We start from the raw sequence: 27,734 nt of genomic DNA, 5'->3' as shown, positions 1-27,734 counted from the left end.
ATAATACCGACAATGGCCAAGTACACTGGGACACGGAGTTACAGCCTCAGCAGGATGGAACACCAATGGAAAACGGCTGGCCCGAGAGAGAACTGGATTTAGCTAACCGTTAGCTCATTTCTATGCTAAGCAGCTTCACACACGTTCGTCATTACGTGCGAAGAACGGTCGGTCAGGAAGTGAGAAAAGTAACACTAAATGTAGATGTCCAGTTTCTGGACAGTGTCCAAAGTGACAAGCCAGGTGAGGCCCACATTTGGAGGAGAGGAGGGAAGAGGGAAACGCAGGCGGAGGAGAAGTAGGATCAGAAGCGAGCACGCTCCCACTTCCATCCTTTCGGCAACCCAAGGTGAGGCCCAAGGCGGGGCCCCAAGACACGCAGGGACTGCTGGCACACGCAAACACTGCACAAAAGGAAGCAGATTTTCTGTTTTCACTTTTTTACTTTATAACCCTTTTGTACTATTTGAATATATATATATTTGCAATATACATGTACTACTTTTATAATTAAACAAAAACACTTAAAAACTATTTTTTAAAAAAAGTGAAGAGCTAATCACAGTGGAACATGAAACAGAATATCATCACTGGGGACAGGTCACCCAGTTGAGTCCAAAATCTCCAACGTGGTCGCTGATTCCAGTCTTGGTCACGTCCAGCCTCGGATCCTCCGACCCCATCCACGGGGCACCAGCAGTGGCCTGCGCAAAACTCCCTCCAGGGGCACAGGAGAGGCCGAAACGCGAGGAACAAGTCAGCAAAATTAAGTTAATTTACAGGGTCAGAGTAACCTGGCCCCAGCGCCCGCCCCCCACGCGGCCGGCAGGGAGCACGGAAAGAGGCGTGCGCCGGACCAGCGGGGGATCGGGGGTCTCTACGCGCTCGTCCGCGGCCGCGCCTCACAGGGCAAAGGTGGTGAAGAAGATGTGCATCTTGGCCAGGAAGGTGGTGACGGAGCCCTGCCGCCAGAGCTTCATCTCCACGTCCAGGGCGAAGTCCCGCGGCTCGCGCACGGACCGCTGGAGGAAGACGACGCCCGTGTAGGCGTTGAGGCGGCGCGTGCCGAAGTAGCCCTCCTCGTTGCCCTTGGTGATGGTCAGCGCGATGGTGTCGCCGGCGAAGGCGGGCACCGGGCTGATGCGGAAGATGTGCGCCGGCACCAGCAGCCCGGTCTGGAAGTTGAGCCGGTAGTACGTGATGCGCGCCGGCGCGTTCTGGCACTCCATGAAGTCGTGGCACAGCGCGCGCTCGCACTTCCTGCGGGCGCACGCGGGGGCGTCAGCGGCGGGCTCGCTCCCACCCAACACTCACCCAGCCCGACCGGGCGCAGGCCAGGGCGCCGGCCCCCAGCCCAGCTCCGCCCTCGGCAGCCTCGCAGCCCCTGCCGGGTCACGTGACCCCCCTGGACCTCAGCTTCCTCGTAGGACGGGTTAATGGCCTCGCGGTTTCGCTGGTGGGAAGGGGTGAGGTTATAAACATGCGGCTCTCAGCACAGCGCCAGGTAGCCTGTTAGCAGCTCGCTCTCGTCCCGGTGCTCCTTCCTGCCTTCCTTCCTTCTTGCCTCCCTGCCTGCATTGCTTCCCCCGCACACTGCCTGTGTGCATGGATTCCCTGGCCACGGTGTTTTCACTGTTGTCATCTTTTCTCAGATTCCCTTTTCTTCCATAATTGACTCTCCTTCAGAGCCATTTCCTCTTCTGACGGGATGGCCTGCCCTTTCCCCTCTCCGAGGATCAGAGAGCTCCGAGTCACACCGGCCCCAGAGGACGCCGGGAACTCAGCCACACTACAGGACCGTGATGACAGAACCTGCACCAAACCCCACGGGGCCCAAGGCCTCGATTTCTAAGCTCAGCAACAATCTGGTCTCTTCTGGGTGCAATGAGACACTGCCACCTCCATCACTAAATCCCTGTCTCAAAGCTCAGTGCTTCCAAAATGTGTACCAGGGCTCAGCAGGTCTAGAGGATGTTCTGAGCAGAGTTCCCCAGCTGGGGGACCACAGGGCACAGCCACGCAGGGTTGGGGTATGACGTCGCCAACACATGGCACTAATGCAGCACCAGGCCGTGCCATACACTGTGTAAACTCATGACAAGTTTTCACTCATGCCGTGCTGACACCCACCCTGGGGCTGGCACTACCATCACCCATGTTGCAGGCGGAGCAGCTGAGACCCAGGGAAGGGAGGTCACCTGCCCAGGGTCACCCAGACACACTCACCCAAGCGTCCCAAAATACCTGCACATAGACACTCCCCGGCACCGTGTGTATTAGCAAGCACGTCACAGGGTCAGCAGGGCAGCCGGCAAGTAAATCACGAGCGCATACATGCTAAGAAGTGCCACCCCAGGCGGGCTGCACACACAGACGCAAAAGACGGCGACCAAGCACAGAAAGCAAGCTTCGGACAACCGAGCACATCCACGTGGCAGCAGCGCGCAGAGAAACGAAGATGGGCACTCCAGCAAGGGCTCCACGGAAATGTACGTTCAGTAAGGACAGGACGGGACATACGGCGAAACGCCGAGACGCGTCACTAGGGAGTGTGGTCACCAGCCTGCGAGATGGCCCCTCCTGTCAGTCACACTTTGAATGTTGCCTCCCAGGGTACCCCGTGCAGTGCTGGACTGTGTGGCCAGGGGCAGAAGTGATGATATGTCACTTTTAGGATTAGGTTAGGTTACAAAGGACCATCACTTGCCTTCTTGATGACCCATGCTGGGGGAGCTCCGGCCCCATGGAGGCCACATGGTGAGGCGCCGAGGCCTCCCGCCCAGAGCCATGAGGGGGCAGCGGGATCCTGCAGCCCCGGTCAAGCGTTCAGAGGACCCAGACCTATGCGACCCTTAGCCAGGACCACCCAGCTAAGCGGCCCCATGGCTCGTGACCCTCCAACACTGTGTGAGATGATAACTACTTGTCACGTTAAGATGCGACGTGCTGGAAAAAACTTGTTACACAGCACAAGATAACGTGTGTGTGTGTCTGTGTGTCTGTGTGTGTGTCTGTGTGTTTGTTTGTTTGAGAGAAGAGAAGATTTTTTTTGTGAGTCTTCTTCCTTTCATACTCTATGCTCCAAGCTTTCTGCAAGGTGCTCTTTTGTACCATTTATGGTCATCAGACCACAGACATGGCAGTGGGGCCTGTGAAGAGCAGGAGGTGGTGAAGGCATGCGCCACCGGTCACCTGGCCTCCGCCCTGGGCAGTGTGGATTGGTGCAGGGTCCCCGGGCCCGAGGCCGGGGTGGGGGCACTCACGTTTCAGAGACTCGGACGTAGTTTGGAGGACACTCGAAACGCAGGCAGCGGAAGCTGCCCTGGATGTTATGGCAGGTCTCAGCCTCAGAGCAGTTGTGGGTGCCCAGTGCACACTCGTCCAGGTCTGGGGGAGCAGAGGAGGGCGATGGGAGGGATGCCCAGAGCTGGAGACCCTCGTCCGAGCCACCCCAGCCCGCCCCAGGGGCCTGGGTCTCAGAGCAGCCCGTCCTGTGGGCGCACAGCTCACATGCCACCCGAGCGTCACATACTTCCGTCTCTTCCACTCTGTACAGTAGCCAATGGCCTGGGAGCCTCTGTGCTGCCAGCACAGGCCATTCCCCAGGCCCCGCGCCAGGATGGCCAGGGAGGAGGGGTCGGGGGAGATGTCCTGAACGCGAACAGGTTTCCGGCCTGAAGCGCTTTCAAAAGCAAAATCACTGCGGCAGCTGAGCTGTCCGAGAAGCCCATGCTGTGTCCCCACCATCAAGCAGAACAGGGCCTCGGGCTCAAAACTGAAATCACGCTCTAGGCACATATATTCATTATTCCCACACAGCTGTTTACGGGTAAGATCCTCACCTTTTATGGAGTCCAGACTGGTTACTTTTTAAATTAAAAAGCAGATAGCTCTGCAGCCAGGAAGCCTTGGCCAGCTTCTGGGACCCCTGAGGCTTTTCTTGTATAGGCTGGGTAGGTCTCCTGTCTCCCACAGGACCCCCGTCCCGCTCGCAGGGCAGGGCCCAGAGCAGAGTCCAAGCCTTGAAGGCTCTAAGCTGGGTCAAGCAGCAGAAAGACTGCCACCTGCCTCATCCCAGGCGCAGACCTCGGTGAACACGGCCACCAGTGGCATCGGCCATTCTCTGCCTATGCACTTGGTGTCAGAGCTCTGGGAGCACAGCCAGCTGCATGAGGCTTTCTGGGCCTGCTCGGAGGCTGCCTGAGGCCCCGGTGGGGCGGACCCCTCACTCACCTTTGCAGGACCTCCCGTTGGCCGTCATGGTGTAGCCGCGCTCTGGGCACACGCACTGGTAGCTCCCTGGCACGTTGAGGCAGCGGAAGGTGCAGAGAATGCCGGCGCCCTGAGCACACTCGTCAATGTCTGCCGGAGAGAGTGTCCGCCCCCGTGAGCCCGGGTCATCCCGCCACAGCCGTGGAGGCCGGGGGCCCATCTTACAGATGAGGACGACAGGGCTGAGAGAGGAAGAGAGCTGCCCGAGGCCACAGAGCACCCGGGACCCGCACTCCAGGGCCTGCTTCCCGGGGCCGCGCCATACGTGCTATGCCAGCTGAGGGCCAATCAGGTACCAGACAGGGCGTGGACAAGGTACAGCTGACCCCTGAACAACACAGGTTTGAACTGCACAGGTCCACTGACACGAGGACCTTTTTCAATAAATACTACAGTACGACGCAATCTGTCCTTGGTTCAACCACATGTGCGGAACCGCAGATACAGAGAGCCGACTGTAAAGTTATATGTGGATTTTTGACTATCGGGGAGGGGAGGCCCTAAGCCCCGTGTAATTCAAGGGTCAACTGTAATTAACTTAATCCTTCATCCCACTGAGATCAGATGTGGGAAGCATTTGTCCAAGGTGGCACAGCCAGGAAACGCCCAGCTGGGACTCAAGCTCTGATACGACGCTAAGGCCTCTGTCTGCTCTGTGTCCCCGGCCCGGTGGGGACTCCAGGAGCCTGGCACCCGGGAAGTGGTGTCTCTCAGGAAGGGGGCCCTGGGCAGAGGAGAGGTACCTGTGCAGGTATGCCCGTCCTCGGCCAGCTGGTAGCCCTGGCGGCAGTAACACTGGTAGGAGCCGTAGATGTTGGCGCACTCCTGGCTGCAGCGCTGGGCCTCACACTCATTCACGTCTGCAGGCAGACCAGCCGGAGGTCACGGAGGTGTCCTCCCAGCCCAGAGGGCCAAGGTCCGGCTCACGTGGAGCCTTATCTTGAGAGACCATCAGTTCCGGCCTCCCCTCGGGCCAATGGAGAACCAGAGGCCCAGAAAAAGGCAAGGGGCCTGCCTAAGACATGCAGTGAGGCAGGGGCAGCAATGTAGTATAGCTTGCTGGTGCAGTCCCGGCCTACTGCCTGGAGGAAGCAGCCACAGGTGGGGCTCAGATCCCCGCACAGGGAGCTAGATGCTGCCCTACTGAGGGTCCACAGCACTGGGTAGAGATGGCTCTGGGAGATGTCACCTAGATGCTAACAAGGACCTGCCCTTGACCCCCAGGGCCGGCCCTGCTTGGGGGTGGGGGTGGGGGAGGGGTGAGAGCCAGCCTGCGAGGCAGCGGGTGAGCTGTGTGAGCGGAGGACGGGTGAGATGGGGCATCTGCTGGACTCGGAGCTCCTTGTGGGCAGGGACTTGTCTCTCATTCATCCAACTAAGACCTGCCGGGCTCCGACAAGCGTCAGGCCTGTGCTGAGCGTGGGGACACGGCCACGAGCAAGACGGACAACCACCTCCCGTCGTGGAGCTGATGTTCACGCGTGTGCCGGGGAAGAAGCGGGGGGATTAAATGGGTGGAACACCTAGGACGGCAGAAGGTGGCGCGTACTACGGGAAAAGAGCAGAGAAGGGGCAGGGGTGCGTCCGGGAGGGCTGCAATGTTAGAGTCGTGCGGGCATCTGGGGAAGCGTTCCAGGCAGGGGGCACGGTGAGAGCACAGGCCCTGAGGTGAGGGTGCGCCCTGTGCATGCACAGAAGAGGAGGAGGCCGGTGTGGTCAGAGCAGAGTGTGGGGAGGGGGTCAGCTCGCACGTGGCCTTGAGGCCACTGTCTGACGCATGATCCTCGGGACCTCACAACATACACAGCTTTCACACAAAATGATGGAAGGCGTGAATGAATGAATGAGTGGCTTCTCTCCTCTACCAGGCTCTGAGCTCCCGGGGGCCAGAGGCCACGCAGGTTCCATCTCTGAGTCTCTACCGTCCAGCCACAGATGGAGCTGGAGAGAAGTGGCCTGAAGTAGGGATGGTGGGGGGAAGGCAGAGGGCCAAGAAGTGAACGAATGAACTACACCTGGGGCGGGAATGATGCTCCATCCCCACAGTTGTCTGCAGCCAGCCTGGCCGGGGGGAGGGCTCACAGGTGGCTGCGTGAGTGAAAGGGAGTGACAGGGTCTGTTTTGGGAGCCCATCCAAGTGCCGTCTGACACAGCCAGGCCTGGGGTCGCTCCCCTGTCCCTGGGCTGGTCCTGTCCCACAAGAGCCCGGCTCTTTGGCCAGGCCAGGCAATCAGAGAGAGGTGCATGGCCTTCCCAGGGGTCTCAGCAGACTCACCTCCCCAGGAGGGAAATGAGGAAAGCACCTCCAGGGGAGGTGCTGGGAAAGACGGTGCCAGCTAAATGGGGCCAGAGATCCCACATCCCCTTTACTCATGGGACCCCTCCCCACTTCACTGAGCAGCCTGGGACCCCCGCACCCCGCCACACCAACCCCACCAGACCTGGCCCAACCACACCATGAACACAGGTGGGAACAGCGTGACGGTCCCTCACGTGTCCCTTCCATCAGCCCCAGGCGCATCCCACATGAGTGAGGACTGGGCCGCAGGTCCAGTTCACGTGCTTGGTTTAACACACAGTGTGTTTAAGTTTAGATCCACCAGCGACGTGTAAAAACCAGCAGACTCTGCATAAATATCTAGATTTCTGGGATCTGGGAAACCAAGATGGGGTCACTCGGGATGGCACTGACAGGTGCTGTGTGGCCGCCGGGCCATCCGCGTGGCCACGGGCCTACCTCTCATCTCGCTCACTCTGCCCCCTGCCTGAAGCCCAGGGCACCGCAGTCATGACCAGGATCAGCACCTACCAAGGGGCAGAGAGAGGCTGGGCCGCCCCCCCTGCCTGCAGGGAGCTCCTGCCCAGGGGTGCAGACAACACAGACACCCAGCCCTTGGGTCTGAGATGGCAGTGGGGGGCCCTGGCGCGACACAGCCTGCAGCTGAGGCCTGGGGCCCTGCACGGCGGGCCACGGGTCAGAGGCCGGGTCGGCCGTACCTTCGCAACGCTTGCCGTCGGCCGCCAGCACGAAGCCGGAGCTGCAGGAGCAGCGGTAGGAGCCGAGCGTGTTCTCGCACGTGTGCTGGCACAGGCGGCTGGGCGAGGTCCAGCACTCGTTCACGTCTGCGGGGCAGGCGGCAGGCACAGGGCTCAGGGAGGGCGGAGGTGGCCTGGACGCCAGCCCCCTCCACCCCCGGCGAGGAGAGGGACCCAGGAGCCCAGAAGGAACGCGGGGGAAGAGGGAGCAGGGGAAGAAGGCAGAGGAGGTGTTGGACGGAGACCAGAGGCAGACATGGAGACAGACGGCACGGCAAAGGGCAAGCAAAGAGCACGATGGGGACCGAGAGCAGAGCCTCAGCTGGACGGGACGGCAGGAAGGCAGTCCAGCCCAGAGAGCGCCGGGCACGTGGTCAGGGCAAGGCTGGCCGGGGGGAGGGCCTGGGGCAGGCGGGCACCTCTCAGGGGAGCCGGACGGGGTCCCAGCCACCAGTCCCACCTACCGACACAGGCGCGGCCGAAGGCGTCCCGCTGGAAGCCAGGCTTGCAGTCACAGCGGTAGGAGCCGGGGAGGTTATGGCATACCTGCCCCTCGCCGCAGCGGTGCACGCCCGCCTCACACTCATTCACGTCTGCAGGGGGAGGCGAGCAGGGCACCCTGAGGCCCGGACTCTCCCCCTGCGCCAGCCGCCCCGGCCCAGGGCACCCGGGAAGCCAGAGGCTAGGGGGAGGCAGGCCTTACCCACACACTTGGTCCCGTCCTGGTTGGCATGGTAGCCACGCCCACAGATCACTGGGTTCCTCTGGCACGTGTAGGAGCCCACCGTGTTGATGCAGCTGAAGCCTGGCCGACATGGCTCAGAGAGTGACGTGCACTCATTGATGTCTGCGGAGGGGGGTGCGGGTGACAGGGAGCCTGCTGTAGCCCCTCCCGGAGCCCCAGCATCTGAGTCCAGGGCTGCACTGGGAGATGGCCAGTCCTGGGCCCCAGACCAGCCCAGGTTGGGCTGGCAAGTCAGACTGTCCAGTCCCTGAGTCCCAGGACCCGAGGGCTTTCCCTCCCAGAACCCAAGCGCTGTTGGGTAGGTTAAAAAAACGTGATACACCTTCATCCAGTCCAATCCCACAGATGGGTAAACTGAGGCCACAAGAGAAGTAACTCAGCCACGATCAGACAGTTCAGGATAACAAGAGCTTCCATTTTGCACGTGCCTCGCGGGGCCCAGGCACTGACACATGCATTCACAGGGGGACAGTGAGGCCAGGAGAGGGAAAGTGCAGCAAGCCAGGCCTCCCTGATCTGTAAAGCCCTCAGAGCCTATCCCCACAACCACCCCTCCTAAAGACCCCCAGGGCCAGGCAAACACAGCCCCTCCAAGCCCCACTCACCCACGCAGTTGCCCTCGGGGTCCTGCAGGAAGCCCTCCATGCAGCGCTGCCGCGCCTGGCAGTAGAAGGAGCCCTTGGTGTTATGGCACGTGGAGCCCGCCTGGCAGTTGTGTGTGCCCAGCTCACACTCGTCCACGTCTGCCACACAGACCAGGCTGGGGGTCAGGGGCCGGCGGGCTGGCAGGCCCCTGCCCGCACATCCCCACAGTGACCTTGACGGTTACAAGGGTCTTCTGCGTCACAGGGAGTGGCCCATGCCAGCAGTATCAACGTCACCCCCTCACTGAACTCTGCCGTGCTACCAGGCGTTGTCCCAAGGGCTCTGAGACGTACTTATTTACTCAGTGCTTACATGTACCCAGAAGCAGGCTATGACGAGCCCCCTCCTTCACAGGGGAAACTGAGGCACAGGCAGGGTTCCATAGCTGGGGCACTGCTTCTGGGCAGCCAGGCTTGGAGCTCCCAACGATGGAACTACCAGACCTGGATGGCACCGCCGTCCCCACCTGCGGTGTGGCACCAGCAGGTCACAGGGGCCCCTCCCCGCTGTGCAGCACCCAGTTTACAAAGTGCCGGCCCCATGCTTCCCCTGTGCTTCCTGCACAGCAGGCATGTCGGGCTCTTTCCACAGACGAGGAAATCAAGGCACGAAGCAGAAAGGGGACACAGAGGGCTAGTGGCACAGCCGAGACTCCCTCGGCCTCCTGACAGCCTGACCAACCATGTGTGTCTGTGTGTTGTTCATCCATCCACCCCCTCCAGTTTCCAAGGTTTCCACCACTTTCCCACAGGAGCCCAGCCTCTAGGCAGCCCTGTGCTGGGTTCTAGAACCCCCTCCAAGGACCCCTGGGAGGCTGAGAACACAGCCCCTGCCCAGCCACTCTGGTCTAAGAAGGAGGCCCTGGGATGAGAGGGGCGGGGTGCTGGGGCGTCCAGGGAGATGGCCCCTCTCCCCACGTGTCAGGGTTCTCTAAAGGGGGGCTCACCCTGGATCTGTGTGAGCCCTGTGGGCATGCGTGGGTGTGCACAGCTGAGCGCCGAGGGGCCTGGGCTCATCTCCTGCCAGCTCATCCCACCCCTGCTCCGCGCCCAGCTCAGGGCCCGGCATGGAGTGCCTTCAGCACCTGCCTGAGCTCCCGCCGACCTCAGAGCCGCTTCCCACCGCCATTTTCCGGGCTTGCAACAATGGAGCACTGCTCTGGGTCCCACCTCCTGGGTGACTTTCTTCTATACGTTTTCAGTTAAAATAAAACGCTTCCCGTCACGGGTGAAACAAACTCCCAACTGCTCGCCGACCTGGGCCTGCCAACCCGCAGCCTCCTTCCGCCGGCAGCGTGCTCCCCACCCCCGCAGACGCCCTTTCTGATCTTTATGCCAACACCCCTCCCCTTCCTAAGGGCGTGGCACCTGCTGTTCCCTCTGCCTGGAACACCCTTCCCAGGGGCCTCTCATCCTGCAGGTCTCTGCCACAAGGGGCCGGCCTCTTTGGACCCCACCTAAAGCAACACCCAGCCCATGCCTGTGGGCCCGCCGGCCCCCCCACCAGGAGGCCAGAGACAAGAACACGCCCCCACCGGTACCCCAGCCACCCAGAACCCTGCCAGGCCCACAAACGACGCTGGGGAAGCATCTGCTGAAACGGTTCAATGGAACCTCTCTCTCTTCTGAGGCGGCTAGAATTTTCTGCTAAAAAGGACAGAAGTGACCCTTCTGTGGAAACTGAGGCATAGGAAGGGGAATAACTGACCCAGACACACTTAACTCGGGCCCCCCCGCCCCGCCTCTGCCCCTAAACCATCATCTGTGGGGTCTTCCCACAGGCAGGAAACCCCAGGGCTGGGAGCTTGCCAGAAGGGAGAAGGCTCTGGGTGGGAGGTGGGCTGCGGGCGGATCAGAAGGCGGGGTGGGGGTGGGAGGCGGGCGGGGCCTCCAGCCAGCTAGCCTCACCTGTGCACTCGCCATCCTTGAGCATGTAGCCGGACTCACAGGTGAGAGCCTTGTAGCAGCGGAAGGAGCCCACCGTGTTCATGCAGTGCTCGCCCCGGCTGCACGTGTGCAGGTCCGTCACGCACTCGTTGATGTCTGCGGGGAGGGTGAGGCCGTCAGAGGCTGCGGGGCGGGGCGCTCCCGGGTACGGCGCCGGCCAGCCAGCCCTGCCCTCAACATGCTCACTTCCCAGAGAGCAGCACGGTCTGTGCAACCACCCATTCAACAAAGATTTATGGAGCACGTGCCATGGCCCCAGGGGTACATGGTGAACAAGACAGACAGAAAGTCTGCCATGGCGCGGGACACTCAGGGCGGGAGGACCAGCAGACAGACAAACCTAAGAGGGAGGGGGGTCCTGAGTCTTGTGGAAGAGACTGAAGGAGACCAGGAGTGGGAGGTGCAGGGGGCGGAGGCACGAAGGATCCTCAGGGCAGAGGACACTTGAGCAAAGCGTTTGAGGAGGTGCCAGAATGAGCCGAGCACATATCCTAGGCAGAGGGGACAGGCTGCCAGGCAGGTTCAGGCTCTGGCCCAGAGGGGTGTGACGGGGGGAGAGGAGGGCGTTAGGAGATGCGGGGGAGGTGGGGGCCATCGAGGGCTCCAGCAGAGGAGGGAAGTGGGCTGACTTATTGGTAACAGGGTCTCCTGGCTGAGTGCAAATACTCCAGGGGTGAGGGTATGTTAGACTAGCAGGTGATGGGGCTTAGGCTGCCACCCACGGAGGCGAGGAGAAGCAGTCGGGTTCTGGACGTGCTGTGAAGGTCAAACCGACAGGATCTATGATGGAGGCGACGAAGGAGAGAGAAAAAGAGGAGCCCATTGGTCTTGGCAAAGCTTTCTGGACGAGCAGCTCTACAGATGGGGGCCCAGCACCTGGGCTGGGGCCAGCTGGGAGGAACAGGCTCACAGGGGAAGGCTGGGAGCCCCTGACGTCACACTGGGCTTGAGGATCAAGAGGCAGCCAGAGGCCTGCCTCAGAGCTCATGGAAGGGGTCTGAGGGGAGACACTGACTTGCAAGTGGTCACTGCTGAGGTCACCCGGGGGTCAAGTACTGAAGCCTGGGATGCACAGGTGGGGAGGGGAGAAGCCAGCAAAGGAGGGAAAGAAGTAGCACCAGGGAGGGCGGAGGAGACCCAGAGAGGTGGCCAAGTCAGACGTCCCTGCAGGTGGGCAGAGGACACCCCATGTCTCCGCCACGCTCCGCCTGGCAGGGGAGGTACAGCAGTCACGCGGATTCGTTCATTCACTGGACACACCTTAACGAGCACCTATTCTGTGCTAAGCCCAGGTGGCCTAGCGGTGTGTCACAGCCTCTGCCCCCAAGGAACTGCCAGTCGGCAGGCAGGGAGAGAGGACAGGTCCGGTGGAGACGCTGGGGAGGGAAGCTGCACAGTCCTGGGCTCAGGCCAGAGCACTGCCCGCTCTGGGTCCTGCACTGTCAGACCTACTCCCAGGGACACTAACGTCTGAGCTGAACCTACCAGGATGACAAGGACCCGGTGGAGAGGAGGGGTACAGGGCTGTGGGGCAAGAGACTGCCCCACAGTCACAGGTGAACCAACTGGTGTACAGGCCCAGCCAAGGCTGGTGGGTGGGGAAGAGGAGGAGGAAAAGGGAGAGTTCTGGCCCGTGGTTGCCAAGGAAGGGTTGGCTGGGCCAGACAGAGACTTCTGATTTATAAGCTGCATCGACAGAGAGAGACACATTCTCAGGAGCCCAGAAACGTCATGGCCAGAAGCGCCCCCTAGCCTGGGAGGAATCATGGTGAGAGATGGCGGCAGACACCACTGATTATGTGGCTCACTTAGGGATCGGGCGGCTTACACGAACTGCCCTCGATCCCCCAGAGACACTGCTTCACAGATAAGGAACTAGGTCTCACAGAGGGGACGTGACAAGTCTCCCAGCCTGCACGGGACAACAGCAAGAACAGAACCCAGAGCGCCCAGCCCTTTCCCCACTGCTGCAGAGTGGGCCCCAGAGATGGGGCTCCCATCATCTCAAGGCCAAGCCCACCTGGAACACTGTTCCCAGGGCCCAAGATGTTCCTCAAAGGACAGGGCACAAAAGGCCAACAGCAAAGCACAGGGGATTCCCCACAGAGGTCACCTGTCTGTTAGAAGTCCTGTGGACTTGGCACCGCCCAATACTGTCCCACTTCACCTCACATACCTCCAGTGATGGGGAGCTCACTACCTCTGCAGGCTGCCTCAGTATAACACATTTGTTGAATCACAATTACGGCATCAAACACTAGCAGTTTCTTTACATGGACTCATGTAACCGCCACAGTGACCCTCTGAGGTAGACATTAGTCCTCTTTTCACAGGTGAGGAAACTGAGGTTCAGAGAGATCAAATGACTGGTCTCAGGTCCTACAACTAGAAAGCGGCAGAGCGAGGATCTGAACCCAGGCAGTCTGGCTGCAGAGGCCACTCTCTTAACCCGGGCACCCGTCTCCCATCTCACCAGCCAGGGTTAACAGAACATGCCTGGAGCTCACAAACGCACCGCGGAAGACACGCCTGTGGATGAGCAAGTGACGGAAAGAAGGAGAGCTCACAGGTGAGATGAACACATAAGCGGAACACAAGGACCAAGAGGGGACGGGGGTCCGTGCCGGATGACGAGGAGGGAAAGGCTGAGAGAATGACCATAACCTTTGCTGAATGGAAGGCACCTCTGCTCTTTCATCCCAGAACCCATTTTCCAGCTGCCCGGCGACCTCTTTTAGGACAAGGTCTTCTCTCCAGGGAACCCTGCACACCCGCGTCCTGAGAGGGTGCTCACAGGGTGGACCGCCTTTTCCCAGACACACGCAGACACGACCCGGACGGGAGGAGCTGCCCCGCCACTGACAAGCAGGCTCCAGAGGGTGCATGTTGGGCCGGCGGCTGGAGGCCAGGGGCACACATGTCTGCAGCGGCCACTCCGCTGCCCGGCGGCAGAGGACATGTCCAGGTTGGGCATGGTCCCCAAGCACAAGGACGACACACGGGGGTCTGGGCACGTGCAGTACAGCTCCCACCTCCACACGTTTGTTGCAGCCGTTCCTTCCTCCCTCACGCCCCTCCCAACTCCCAAATCCCCATCGTCCTTGGAGACACGTGCACACGCCACCTTCTCCAGGGAGTGTGTCCAGACGCTGCCAGCTGGAATGGCCTCTCCCTTGGCCTCTCCTTGCGTCCCTGCCACAGCATTTCCCAGTCTGCCCCGAGCCCCCGCTATCCTGGGTCTATCTCTGTTCAGCTCCATGATGTTTCCTCCATGAAAACATCAGACCCCCAGCCATGGGAGAACAGCAAGTCCTTGCTGCCCACAGAGCAGGCCTGGAGCCCCAGCCCTGGCCCACAAGGGCACCGAGAGGCAGGAGGGCAGGTGCATTACTGAGCACCAGCCCATCCATGCACAGGCCGGGACCTGGGTACCAGCCCTTTCCAGGCCTCTGAGCCCCAAGGTTAGAGGTGAGGAAACAGGCTCAGAGAGGTGAGCACTACTGCTCAGGGTCACACAGCAAATGGACGCCTAGCTGGGGTATTTGCCTCTGAAGGGGCTATGGCCGCATCTAAGGACAACCTCAGCAGCTGAGGTCACATGCGCACTGTGCCCCGGGCTCTGGCTACGTGATACACATGTCACAAAATCTCCAAATGGGGAGCAGTGCCCTCAGTGCTCCCTTTTTACAGATGATAAAACGGAGGCTTGGGAGGAAGTTCAAGCCCACAGAGATACTAGGGGGTCCTGATTCGAACCCAGGCCTCCCTATCCTGCTGCCCACATGTCTCAATGACCTCATTTCAATGACCAGCCAGGTCACACCTCAGACAAAGTTCTGACTCAGGCACGTCCCTGGGGAAAGCAGCTTCCCGGTGGCGTCGGTGGAGAAGCAGGACAGGAACCAGGACACGAGGGGCATGACATGGAGCATGGGGTGGGGGGCCGTGCTGAGAGCTCACATGCAAAGGGCAGGCCCTTTAGCATGTGGCTGCGGTGTGGCGGGCTTGGCGTGGAGCACAGCAGGGAGCCGTGACGGTGGCGGCAAGCGGGGCTCTGGCTTACCCACGCACTTCCTGTGCGCGTTGAGGATAAAGCCCTCGGCACAGAGCACTGTGTGGTTGACACAGTAGAAGGATCCCAGGGTGTTCACACAGAACTGTCGCCAGCTACAATCGTGAGTGCCCAGCAGGCACTCGTCTTGGTCTAGTGACGGCCGCGGGAGGAAAAACAGAAGGGCCATTAGAGAAGCGTGGCCTCCAGTGACATGGAGCCTCCAGTGAAAGATGGGGAAACTGACACCCAGACGGGCAGGGACCTGCCCAGGACCTCCCAGCCCATCAGGGGTCCCTCTGGGCTTTGGGCCCAAGTCCGAGTTTGTCCAACTGAAAGATGTCAGAGCAGGAGCCCTAGCAGAGACAGGTGGTGAAGTGAAGCTCAGAGAGGGTAGGCAGCCTGTCTGGGGTCACACAGTGGGCGGGACCAGAGGCCGTCTCCCACCCATGCTCTGGAGACCCTCCACATCCACAGGCAGCCACGGGAGCCACACAATGGCAGGAGTTGCAAACCTAAGTACTTAGGGGGCCAGGCTGGAGGCATAAACAGGAGAAGGGCCAAGGGGGCTCTAGGGCACTGCGGAGCCTGTGCTCTGTCCAAAGGGAGACCAAGGCTGTGGGGTCCTTGTGGACAGACGTTACAAAGTTTCAAGAAAAACCTGAAATTTGGACATTTAAAAAAAATTATTGAGCTGTCACTGTTGGTAACTTCTTTATTTTAAACAGATGATAAAACATCACCTGCTTAAATATCATCTGCAGGACTCCCCTGCGGGGCAGGCTACACCCACAGAACGGCCTCTGCATCCTCTGGCCTGGACCCCACAGCCTCTACCACTGGGGGCGCTGCAGAGAGAAAGGGAGGCCTGGAGGCATAGGGACACAGGCCCATGGCCTGAAGGAGTCCCAACCCAGAAGAGACAGTCCTCATGTCTTCAGGGCCCTGGGAGATGAGGAGCAAAGCCAGATCTGCCCCCACCATCTGAGAGAAAGGCCTGTCAGTCACCACCATGCTGTGTGCTCTGGGCAAGTGTCCTGTCCTCTCTGGGCATGAGGGTGGTTTTCATCCACACCAGAACAGTCCTGGGCAATCAGCTAGAGGTGGGTTTCGGCTTCTGACAGGGATGTGGGTCTCTTCCCAGGCAGACTTAACCCTGTTACCCATGGACCCAAACTAGGTTCATGTCTCCTGAACTTGAACCTGAACTAAAGCATCTCCTAGACCATCTGCACGCTGTCTGCTTGTCCTGCCTCCACACACGAGGAGGTGCTCAAGGTGTCATTCACTGTGGGAACCACCCCAGCAGGTGTCGGCTCCGATGCCCCCCAGTTCACAGGGGGAGGTCCCAGCCCGCAGAGACCCCATCGGGACAAGACCCAGACTGAGCGGGTTCGTAAGTAAGGGAGGTCCGTGCTTTTAAACCCTCTTCGGCCCTTCTGTGAAAGCAGAGTCACCAACATCCACCGTCCCTCCTTGATTTCAGAACTGAGAATGTGCCCTCTGGCTGGGGCTGCCTCTCCCCAGCCTTGTTCCCCACGGAGGCCAGCGGCGCAATGTCCTGCCGCAGGACAATAGGGCAGGCACTGCCCTCTGTCGGCTCCACCCGTGGCTGGAACGGGGGCAAGGCGGTCACACACCAAGTCAGGCCACTCAGATGGGGTGACCCTCGAGGACAGAGCTAGTCAAAGAGTGTGACCCAGGGAGTCTCGGGCCTCCCCCGCTCCAAGACCTACTAGGTCAGACCCCTGGGGCCATGTGGACTTCTCAGGATCCTGTGGTCCCAGGTCCCCAGGTGACCCTGTGGCACACTGAAGTTTGCGGAGGCCTGCTCCAGGGAGTGGCGGGGCCGCGGCCAGCCCGTGTGCCCACCTGGGCTGCATGCACACCTGGCACGTGATGTGGGCGGACGTGGCTGTTTCAGCTGCTCAGTTTGCAGCTCGTCGTCATGGCAGCCACACCTGCTCCCCACTCACCAGCACAGCAAGGTTTGGCCCTGAAACACCTCCCCCGCTCCGGGCCCACTCAGGTGTGCGGGGCCCACGGCGGGGGGGGACTCACCTTCACAAGACACGCCGTCCGCCATGATGGCATAGCCGGGGAAGCAGGAGCACATGGCGGTGTCCCCGACCACTCTGCACACCTGTTTGCAGGGCCCGTTGTCTGCAAGGAAACCGCAGGGAGGTCAGACACCACGCGGCTCCGGCCTACAGGGCACCCCACTCCTGCCCCTTTCACGAGGTCACCCCTTCAACCTGCTCACACGCCGGCTGGTGTCTGGGACCTCCCCCAACACACCCCTCCCTCAAGTAACAGGGATGCGGGTGAGGAGGAGGCAGGAGGACGGAGGGGAGGAGAGGAAGGGCGCAGAGAACGCCCCGCACGTATCTGAACGCAGGCTCCGTGATGCCTGGGCGAGCAAGGATTGTACTCTCTCAGTTTTACAGAAAGCGAGGCTGAAAGCGGCTGATGGGCCATCCTGGGGTCACCCACGCCTGCCCCAGGCTGCACCTCCCATTCTCACCTCTCTCAGCTCCTCACCCAACCTCCGATGGCGAGGCCAACCGACCCCCCGAGCCCGAGCAGCAGCACGCCCTGGTGGGGCCACCCCACACACGCCCAGCCCCGAGGGCTCCCCGCCTGCCCACGGCCAGCTTACCTTTGCAGGTGTTGGGCTGCGGCACGGGCAGCGCGATGGTGTTGGGGGCCACCTGGGAGGATTCGGGCCTCAGCGCGGACTCCTCGGCGGCCTCCGGCTTGCGGCGGTCACCGTCTGTCACGGACAGAGCAGACAGGACGGGGGTCTCGCATCTTCAGGCAGCCTCGGGCCCTAACAGGCGCCATGCCGGGCTCTCGAGGTCGGGGGGCAGCTCATTTTACCCACCCTCATCCACCCCACGGGAGAGGAAACTCAGGCCAGATCCGTCTCACAGCTAATTGGGGCAGGGAGGGTGGAAGAGGACCAGTCTGTGGACTCAAATGAATCTACCCCTGGAAGCTGGCAGGGAGAGAGTCCTCCCAGACCAGGTGCCGGAGCCTGACCACCGCGGGCCCGGAACTGGGGATGCGGCTGGGTAGGCAGGGGCCTCCGTGGCCCAGGTCCTGGCCCTGCACTTGAATCCAGGGTGGGCCGCTGGGGCTGTCCTGCAGATGGAGCCCCAGGAGGGAGCCTGTCTGCCTGGTCTCACAAACCCATCGCTGGGGACCCTCGGCGCTGGCGGGTTCCACAGTGTGGGGTGGCAGGAGGCGAAGTCCCCCACGATCCCCACGCCTCCCCCACGATCCCCACCCGAGGAATACCACGCTCTGCGGGCAAGATCAGCCCTGCCCCAGCTCCTGCCCCGACCGTCCAGGCCCTCACCTGGGCGGCAGGTACGGCCATCGTCCTGCAGCGAGAAGCCAGGAAAGCAGGCACAGTGGTAGGAGCCCACGGTGTTGATGCACAGGTGTTGGCACAGCTCCCCCGGGAGGAGCAGGCACTCATCCTGGTCGTCACCGGGCAGGCTGTTGGGCAGCTCAGTCTCCGTGCCCAGTGACAGGGCCTCCCGGCTCGTCAACTCCGCCTCTGAAACTGGGGCAGGGGTCCATGCTCATGATGAGACCCAGGCTGGCGCCAGCCTGAATGGAGGGGTGGGTGGATGGGTGGATGGATGAAGGATAAACGGGTGGATGGATGGGTAAGTGAATGGGTGGGTAGATGGAAGGAAGAATGGATGGATGGATGGAGGGGTGGGTGGATGGATGGGTGGGTGGGTGGATGGATGGATGGATGGATGGATGGATGGATGGATGGGTGGATGGATGGATGGATGGATGATGGATGGATGGATGGATGGATGGAGGGGTGGGTGGATGGATGGGTGGATGGATGGGTGGATGGAAGGAAGAATAGATGGATAGATGGATGGATGGATGGATGGATGGAGGGGTGGACGGATGGGTGGATGGATGGGTGAGTGGATGGGTGGGTAGATGGAAGGAAGAATAGATGGATGGATGGATGGATGGAGGGGTGGATGGATGGAAGGGTGGGTGGATGGGTGGGTGGATGGATGGATGGGTAAGTGGATGGGTGGGTAGACGGAAGGAAGAATGGATGGATGGATGGATGGATGGAGGGATGGGTGGATGGAGGGGTGGGTGGATGGATGGATGGATGGTGGATGGATGGATGGATGGATGGAGGGGTGGGTGGATGGAGGGGTGGGTGGGTGGATGGATGGATGATGGATGGATGGATGGATGGATGGATGGATGGATGGAGGGGTGGGTGGATGGATTGGGTGGATGGGTAAGTGGATGGGTGGGTAGATGGAAGGAAGAATAGATGGATGGATGGATGGATGGATGGATGGAGGGGTGGGTGGATGGAGGGGTGGGTGGATGGATGGATGGATGGGTGGATGTGAGTGGATGGATGGATGGATGGATGGATGGATGGATGGATGGAGGGGTGAGTGGATGGATGGATGGATGGAGGGGTGGGTGGGTGGATGGATGGATGGATGGATGGATGGATGGATGGATGGATGGATGGAAGGGTGGGTGGATGGGTGGGTGGATGGATGGGTAAGTGGATGGGTGGGTAGATGGAAGGAAGAATAGATGAATAGATGGATGGATGGATGGATGGATGGATGGAGGGGTGGACGGATGGATGGAGGGGTGAGTGGATGGATGGATGGATGGAGGGGTGGGTGGGTGGATGGATGGATGGATGGATGGATGGATGGATGGATGGATGGATGGAAGGGTGGGTGGATGGGTGGGTGGATGGATGGGTAAGTGGATGGGTGGGTAGATGGAAGGAAGAATAGATGAATAGATGGATGGATGGATGGATGGATGGATGGAGGGGTGGACGGATGGATGGAGGGGTGAGTGGAAGGACGGATGGATGGAGGGGTGGGTGGATGGATGGATGGATGGATGGATGGATGGATGGAGGGGTGAGTGGATGGGTGGATGGATGGGTGGATGGGTGGATGGGTGGATGGATGGATGGATGGATGGATGGATGAATGGATGGGTGGATGGATGGAGGGGTGGACAGATGGGTGGATGGATGCGTAAGTGGATGGGTGGGCAGATGGAAGGAAGAATGGATGGATGGATGGATGGATGGATGGGTGGGTGGATGGATGGTGAATGGATGGAGGTGGATAGAGAGGTGGGTGGACGGAGGGGTGGATAGAGGGACGTGCATGGGTGGATGGATGGATGGGACGGAGGGGTGGGGGGTGGATGGAGGGGTGGGTGTGGGTGGTGGATGGAGGGGTGGATGGATGTGTGAATAGATGGATGAGAGGATGGGGGAATGAGTGGTGCAGTGATGGACCAGAGGATGGGAGGGTGATAGGTGAAATGGATAGGTGGATGGGGAGGAAGAAGTATGGATGTGTAGCTGAACAAAGAAACAGGAGGGAGGGTGGGTGGAGAGTGGAGGGAGATGGGTGGCACTAGCTGGGCAGAGCGGATGATAAGTAGAAAACTGAATGAGATCAGCATCTCGAAAATAACAGGAGTCCATCATCGGAGGCCACAGAAGAACTCTGTCCAGAGCAGAACTTGTGCCTTGAACCACAGACGAAGGTGACCAACGTCCCCACAGAAGGCCAGAGGACACCCAGCCTCGCCTAGAAGCCCCAGCAGCTCTCCCCCATCGCCCAGCTAGCCCATATGCCTGGCCTGGGGAGCAGCACCCACCTCTCCGTGGTACAGCCTCAGGCTCCGGAGGCCGGCGGACCTCAGGCACGATGAGGGGGTCTTCGCCCTCACAGCAGGAGAGCATGACGTGGTTGCAGGGGTAGCCGAGGTTGGGGTTGGACTCACACAACTGGCTCTCGGCCCGCACGCGGAGCCCCAGGCCACAGCAGTCACAGCATTGCTGGAGAGAGACGTGCCGTCACTGCCCAGCCCGGCCGCTCAGGGCCTTCCGCATGGCCTGTGAGCCTGTGGGACTCACTCTGGACCCCCAGGCTCTGGGGAGGGGCTGATAAATGGGAGCGAATTCACCCTCGTCTCCACACTGTGCCCGGGATGCACTCTCCGGGCGCAAAGGTGTCATCTGTCCCCATTTCCCATGTCTGGCTCAGCTAGTGCAAGTTTTTTGCAATAATTCATAAATGGCCTCTTATGAAAAGAACTACAAGTTAACCCACAGCCACACCAATTAACTGCTCCCATATTTACCAGCAGACTGCAAATCTATTCAGGCTACCTAAAAGGCAGCACTTCCCTTAAAGTTACAGATAAGAGATACTGGGTGAAGCTTTCAGGAGAGCTTTTAACTGGGGCTGACTCAACTTGAAAGTACATCTTTTTTGCTCTCCCCTTTCCTCCTTTTTGAAACAGATGTGATGGCTGGAGCTCCAGCAGCTATTTTGGGTCATGAGGTGACCTTAAAGATGGAAACTACAAGCTAAAGATGATCGAGCAGAAATATAGAAGCCTGGGTACCTGAAGATATTACATAGATTCACCCCTGTCCCAGAGTGCATGCCTCCAAAAATAAAGTCTTTGATTCGTTTAAACTACTGTGGTAGACTGATAACAATAACAGCCCCAGGTGTTCACTCTTCACCGTGTCCTCTGTCTTTGCAGTCTGATAGTACAGTTCCTCCTGTCGAAAGAGAGGGTGCATTTCCCAACCTCTTGATTGTGCCTCATGACTTGCTTCAGCCAACAGGAGGAGACAGAAGTAACAGTGTGCCTCTTCTGAGCCCAGGCCTCAAAAGGCCTTGCACACATCTATTCCCCATGTTGGAACCCTGCTCAGCGACTACCTAAACAAGCCCAGGCTAGTCTGCTGGAGGTTGAGACCACATGGAACAGGGAAGTGTCATCCCAGCTACAGCCATCCTAGATCTAGTGCCAGCAGAACCATTAGCTAGTGGCAGCCAAGGTCAGCTGGGCATGGCCCAGGTCAGCACAACTACCCTGACTCATGACCTGAGCCGGTCATCAGCCACTAGGTTTGGGATGGTCTGTTACACAGCAGTAGCTCACTGATACTCCAGACTGCATCTCCCAATGGTGAATATATCCACTTAGTGAACATATCCATACACTTGGTAAACAGTTTGCATTACCTCTGATCCTCACAACCACGCCGAAAGACATGAACTATTATCCCCATTTTATAGATGGAGAAGCTGAGGATGAGGAAAAAGGACTGGTCCAGGGTCAAATATATAAACACAAATGGAATTCTAAACTCGCCAGTCACCAAGGTCCTTTCGCTAATATCAGTTGTTTTTAGGAAAAACTGACCCCAATGAGACAAAATTCGATGTCAAAATCCTCTGCCAAATGGTGCCCTCCTCCAGAGGCCCCTCAACCGTCATCCAGGCTTGTGGTTTCTTCAACTCTGTCCCTTTCTCTCCCCCAAACACAACATCCTTCTGTGATACTTCCCGAAACTGTTCCAAGTTTGCCCTCATCCTCTACAGCACAGACAGCCAGCTGTTAGCCCCCAAAGTCCGTTTTCCCTCCTTCCAGATGTGCAGTGGGCACACGACCTCTCCAGAATAAGGACTAAATTTCCCAGCCTTCCTTGCAGCTAGGCAGCCACCAGACTAAGTCCTAGCCAATGTGAGGTAAGTGGACGTACTGTCTGTCCTCTAGAGAGGGGCTTTCTTACACCCACATTCGCAGCAGCAATATTCACAGTAGCCAAGAGGAAGAATCAACCCACGTGCCCATTGATAGATGAGGGATAAACAAAATGTGGTCTCTCCATACACAGACTATTACTCAGCCTTACAAGGAATGCAGTTCTGCCACAGGCAACAACATGGATGAACCTGGGGGACATTACACTCGGTTGAAATGCCAGTTACAAAAAGACCAAAGAAAAAGAAAGCCCCGTGAGGGAAGGGATTTTTGTGTTATTCATTTCTGCATTCTTAATGCCTAAAACAGGGCCACCACAGACTGGTGTTCAAACAGTATTTCCCGAATGAATTGGTCCATATGGTAACTGGTGATGTTTTCTACGCAGATGCAGAGCTCCCCTGCCCCCAGGCGTGAGCATCCTCCCCTCAGAGGAGCCCCACAGGGCGGCCCACCCCCTCGGCCCTCAAGGACCTTCAGGCTCAGGCCATAAACGCCCCAGGGCAGGCTTGCCTTATACAGGGAGACACCGCAGGTGTCGTTGTCCTCATCCCCGCATGCCTCGCCCTCCTTGGCCCCCATGACACCGGCCATGCAGCTCTTCTCCTTCAAGTAGGACACACAGCAGTGCTTCTGGGCCGTCCTGCAACAGAGGTGCGCCTCAGCCCCACCAAGCGCCCCATCCTCCCAGGGACCCCGCCAGGAGGGACCGCAGGCCCCGTTTCACAGAGGAGGCTGCAGCTCAGGGAAGAGAAGCCCCCGCCACGGTCCACCGCAGGTGGGTCCCCTGCTGGCGCCAGGGCATCGGCAAGGCCAGCACATCCTCACCAAGTGACATGGGTTTTGTTCTCAGCTTAACTAAGACGACTCAGGCCTGGGTCCCACTGGGCTCTGTGTCCCTGACCAGATGAGGGAGGGGGTCAGTACTCCAAGCCCCCCGACAGGGCTGAGAAGGAAAGGGAGACCCCATCTCAGGAAGAGCTGGGCGGTCGGCCTGGGACCGCCAGGGTCCCTGGTCATGCCTCCAAGAACTGTAGGGCTGCCCCGGGCAGAGACAGCTGATGGGCCAGTACACAAAACAGGGAGACGAAAAGGTGGGCTTCAGCCTCACCGGAGGAAGGGCGTGTCCCAGCAAGGGCCATCCGGTGATGGCACTGGCTGACTATGAAGTAGTGAGTGTCCCGTCACAAGACGGATACAAGCACACACTAGTTCAAGCCTCCTGAATGCTGCATGCTCTAACTCCTAGGCAGCCCAAACTGGTGGGACGACCAAAGTGAAAGGAAAGGGACAAGGCTAGAATTTAAATGTTTCTAACAGAGGCATTGTGGGCTGGACAATAGGAAACATGGAGTCTAATCCTGGCCAAGCCCCCAACGAGCTGTGTGGCTTTGGGTGAATCACATCAGCTCTCTGAAGCTTTCTTCCTTATCTGGAAAGAGGAGTAGGCTGGACAAGATGGCATCCCTGGAATAAAGAAGGGGTAAATGGCTGAGCAGGATGTCACCCGGGCCTGGCACAGGGAGGGCGTGGGTATAACTGCTTCCTTTGCTGAGAACACTTGTCAGAAGAAGCAGTCAGCGCACACAGCAGAGCATGGGGAGCGGCCAGCCTTCCTGAGACCCCAGGGTAGCAAAGTGGGGAAAGAAAGAGGGCTGACGGCCCCGGCTCAAGGCTGAGGTAGGAAATTCGAGTGGGCTGAGCACCGCCCAGCAGCAACACAGCACCTGGTAAGAGAAGCACCTGGCCGTCCCCAGGTGACAGCGGTCCCAACGTGTGCTCTTCCGACCGTGCTCACCAGGCCGGCGACAAGTCTGCACGGTTAGTTCACTCTTGGGGCCAGTCTCGGGCTCCCCACACCCGGAGAGAGCCCGGCCAGCCAGCCAGGCAGCCACATCCAGCCACCTGCGGGCACCTGGACGCAGGTGGAGTGGTGCTCACCTGGCAGTGCGGGGCCCGGGGTGGGGAGGAGGACACAGGGACGTGGAGCCGGCGCCCACCCTACCTGCACACATCGCTCTCAGCACCGCTCTCGGGGAGGTCCAGGCACTCGTCGTTGTCAATGGCCCACTGCTGCCCGGCCGCACAGCACGTCTCTATCAGATCCTTCGTGGACACTGTGGGTGCTAACACAGGCAGAGTCACCAGCTGGAGGAGGTGCACAGTTCCCAGGTGTCTAGTCCCAGCGGGTGTAGTAGATGCTGCTAGTGCTGGGCCAGATGCCCATGCATTACTGGACTGGGAGCTCACTCGCCCACTGCCTGCGCCTGTTGCCACCAGCAGCCCACAAGCACAGCCTTCTCTGCGGAGCTGCCTGGGAGGGTAAGTCCACCCAGGGGGAGAGGGCTGGGAGGAGGATGGCCAATCACTGAGTAGTGGGGCTTCAAGGGCCAAGCCCGTCGCAGAGGGGACAGCCCTGTGCGGCCACTCCCACTCCAGAGCTCTCCGTGGGACCAGGAGCATCACCAGCTCCTTCCCTGCCCCCCTCCCTGGGCAGTTTCTCCAAATGAACCACGTGTACAAGAACCGCCAACTCAGGCTCTGCTTCCAAGGGACCAGATAAGACACCAAGACAGGACAAGACATAAGAAATAGCAACAGCATCGAGGAAAGCTCCTGGAGAGGAGGGCAGGAGTCGGGGGTTGGGAGAATGTCTTAAAACTCAAAGGCACAGACCATAGGCTAACAAATGGATGAATTTTCCTACCTCAAAATTAAAATTCTCTGTATAACAAAGAACTCTGTGGAGAAATATAACAGACTGCTGACAGGTTAAGAGATGTTTTTGGAATGTTCTAAAACTGACAAAGAACTGCTGCTGAGAAATACAGTAACCTCCTGAAAACTAACATGAAAAAAACCAACCCCAAAGTAAAATACCTATGAAACTGGAAAAATGAGAGTGATAAATGCCAGGCACAGGTGCGAACCCTCATGCCCTGGGGTGTGGGAGTGGTGACTGGAGCAGCCAGTCTGGAGGGAGACCCAGCACCTCTTACACAACTAAACACAGGCATCATCCAGGACCCGGCGGTTCTGCTCCTGGGTGTGTATTGCAGGGAAGTTGTTACCTGGACCCGTAGGTAACCAGTACAGGGATGCTGACTTCAGTGTGATTTATGGAAGTGGGTTGGAGGGAGCCTGGATGTCCATCACTGGAGGAGTATGAATAGAACACGGGGACGTCCTCCACGGAGGACTCCACAGATGTCAGAAATGGCAGACAAGAAGTAAACACAACATCATGAACCTGGACACGTGTACACACAGCAACACAGAGCAGCAAAGGACAGAGCGCTGAGGGGAAACAGGAAATAACCACGTGAGATCCATTACATGAACTGAAAAGACTGCATGCAAAATGACAATACACATCTACATAAACACATAAAAGCAAAAAAAAAAAAGAAACCCACACAGATTGAAGAGACTGGTTGCCTAGGGTAGGTGGAGGGAGAAATGGCAATGGGGAAAGGGGATAAAAGGGAATAAATACATCAATGAAAAAAAAGAGGGCCTCCCTGGTGGCGCAGTGGTTGAGAGTCCGCCTGCTCATGCAGGGGACATGGGTTCGTGCCCCGGTCCGGGAAGATCCCACATGCCGCAGAGCGGCTGGGCTCATGAGCCACGGCCGCTGAGCCTGCGCGTCCAGGCCTGTGCTCCGCAACGGGAGAGGCCACAACAGTGAGAGGCCCACGTACCAGGAAAAAAAAAAAAAAAAAAAAGAGAGAGAGTCTTGCTAAGATGATAAGGAACCAGGAAATAAGGAATGCAATTAATGCAGCCATTTGCCTCCGAGGTCTGAAAATAAACGACATTCAAAGATGAAGCCCATCTCGGACACCTACATATGTGCTGAGGAGCACGAGGGTGTCACAGAATAACTATGAACCTGGGTCCACACCTTAGTACTACCATGTATAGCCATTTCTCCTCCCTAGAGACTCAGTGTCCTGCTCTGTTATGAGGACCTACAGGTGCACAGCTGCTGAAGCCTACAAGGATCTCTAAATGTCCTTGAGCAGTTCACATAAGCTGGCAGGGCTGAGGAAGAAATGCACCAAGAAATGTCAGCAGCCTGCAAGATTCTAGGAACAGAAAGAGCTCACTAAGAATCATCCTCTTGGCTTAGTGGACGTTTCAAGTCATTGAGCTCTTCTGAGTTTCAATTTTCCTTCTGAAAACCGGGGAAATAAGCTTCAGTATCAACCTGAGGGCTGTTCTGAGGCACCAGGAAGAAAAAAATAAATTCTTGATAACCAGTGTCTACCTGAAACAAGTAGCAACATCACACCCAGTGGTGAAACATTAGACACACACCACACTGAAGTCAGAAATATGACGAAAATACCTACTGGTACTACTGTTTAACAGTGTCCTAGAGATGCTAGCAGATGCAACAAAGCAAGAAAAAAAGCAGCAGCAGGAGTATTAGAAAAGAAGAGACGACAGTCATCATTTGCAGATGTTACGAGTTCATCTTTCTAGAAAATCCAAAGGAATCAATATTAACACCATACTTAAATGAATACTAATTTATTATTATTATTACCATATGGTGGCCAAAAACAAAATCAACATACACAAATTAGTGGCTGTCCTATACACCAGCAACAATTAAATAGAAAAGGTAAGACAAAAAAAAATCCCACTGAAGAAAGAAATAAACCTGGAAATCAATCTATGTAAACACACTAAATCTACATGAAGAAAAAAAACTGTCTCATAGATATATAACAGTTTACTTTGTTAGAAATATATACCACGTGTCTAGATGGGAAGATTCAATACCGTAAAGATGTCAATTTTCCTTTATTTAACCTACAACTTAGGTGGAATCCCAGAGTCCCAAAATAATTTGTCATGAAATTTGTCAAGTTGATTCTAAAATTCATCCCAACTAGGAAATGTCTAAAAATACCTGAGAAAATTTCCAAAAAGAAAAGAAGAGAGCATACTTTAAAGTTTTAATAATTAAAAAGATAAGGAAATCAACGGAACAGAATAAAATTCAGAAGCAGGATGATGTGCATATGGGAATTTAGTATACGATAAAAGTGGCATTCACACTCAATGGGGAAAGGATTGACTATCTGATGTTGGGCTCTACCACACATCACACACAAAAATAAATTCTAAATCTATAAAGTCAATATTAGAAGAAAACCAAGGAAAATAATTTTAGGATAAAGAGAGACTTCTTCAGAAATAAAATCCACCAGAGAATGATGTTGTACTCTTGTCTCACACCATATACAAATATCAACTCAAAATGAATTACTGAAACCATACAACTCCTAGAAGAAATCATAGGGGGAAAGATCCTTAACACTAGCCTTCACAACAAATTTTTGGTCATGACACCAAAAACACAAGCAATGAAAGCAAAAATCAACAGGTGGGACTACATCAAACTTAAAAGCTT

General features: G+C 57.7%; 1 protein-coding gene across 3 annotated transcripts in view; it reads right to left on the bottom strand.

Moving 5' to 3' along the window:
* Positions 1-423: 423 nt before the first annotated feature.
* Positions 424-27,734, bottom strand: part of FBLN2 (fibulin 2) — a 76,192-nt gene continuing 48,881 nt past the window's right edge. Inside the window, exons 3-18 of one of the 3 annotated variants that reach the window (XM_081245556.1) lie at positions 24,315-24,426; positions 22,823-22,952; positions 20,402-20,582; positions 18,057-18,266; positions 17,355-17,468; positions 16,757-16,858; positions 14,708-14,848; positions 10,606-10,740; positions 8,659-8,796; positions 8,012-8,155; positions 7,773-7,901; positions 7,270-7,395; positions 5,016-5,132; positions 4,234-4,362; positions 3,264-3,387; positions 424-1,260 (exon numbers count right to left, since the gene is read on the bottom strand). In XM_081245556.1, coding sequence (XP_081101682.1) covers positions 903-1,260; positions 3,264-3,387; positions 4,234-4,362; positions 5,016-5,132; positions 7,270-7,395; positions 7,773-7,901; positions 8,012-8,155; positions 8,659-8,796; positions 10,606-10,740; positions 14,708-14,848; positions 16,757-16,858; positions 17,355-17,468; positions 18,057-18,266; positions 20,402-20,582; positions 22,823-22,952; positions 24,315-24,426 — 2,390 coding nt within the window. In that variant the 3' untranslated portion in view covers positions 424-902. The remainder of the gene's footprint in view (positions 1,261-3,263; positions 3,388-4,233; positions 4,363-5,015; positions 5,133-7,269; positions 7,396-7,772; positions 7,902-8,011; positions 8,156-8,658; positions 8,797-10,605; positions 10,741-14,707; positions 14,849-16,756; positions 16,859-17,354; positions 17,469-18,056; positions 18,267-20,401; positions 20,583-22,822; positions 22,953-24,314; positions 24,427-27,734) is intronic. The other 2 variants (XM_081245557.1, XM_081245558.1) reach the window with 2 other exon arrangements.

This window comes from Mesoplodon bidens (assembly GCF_964165515.1).
Source record: "Mesoplodon bidens genome assembly, chromosome: 10".
NCBI classification, from domain to species: Eukaryota; Metazoa; Chordata; class Mammalia; order Artiodactyla; family Ziphiidae; genus Mesoplodon; species Mesoplodon bidens.
This window is presented reverse-complemented; position numbering and strand designations above follow the sequence as displayed.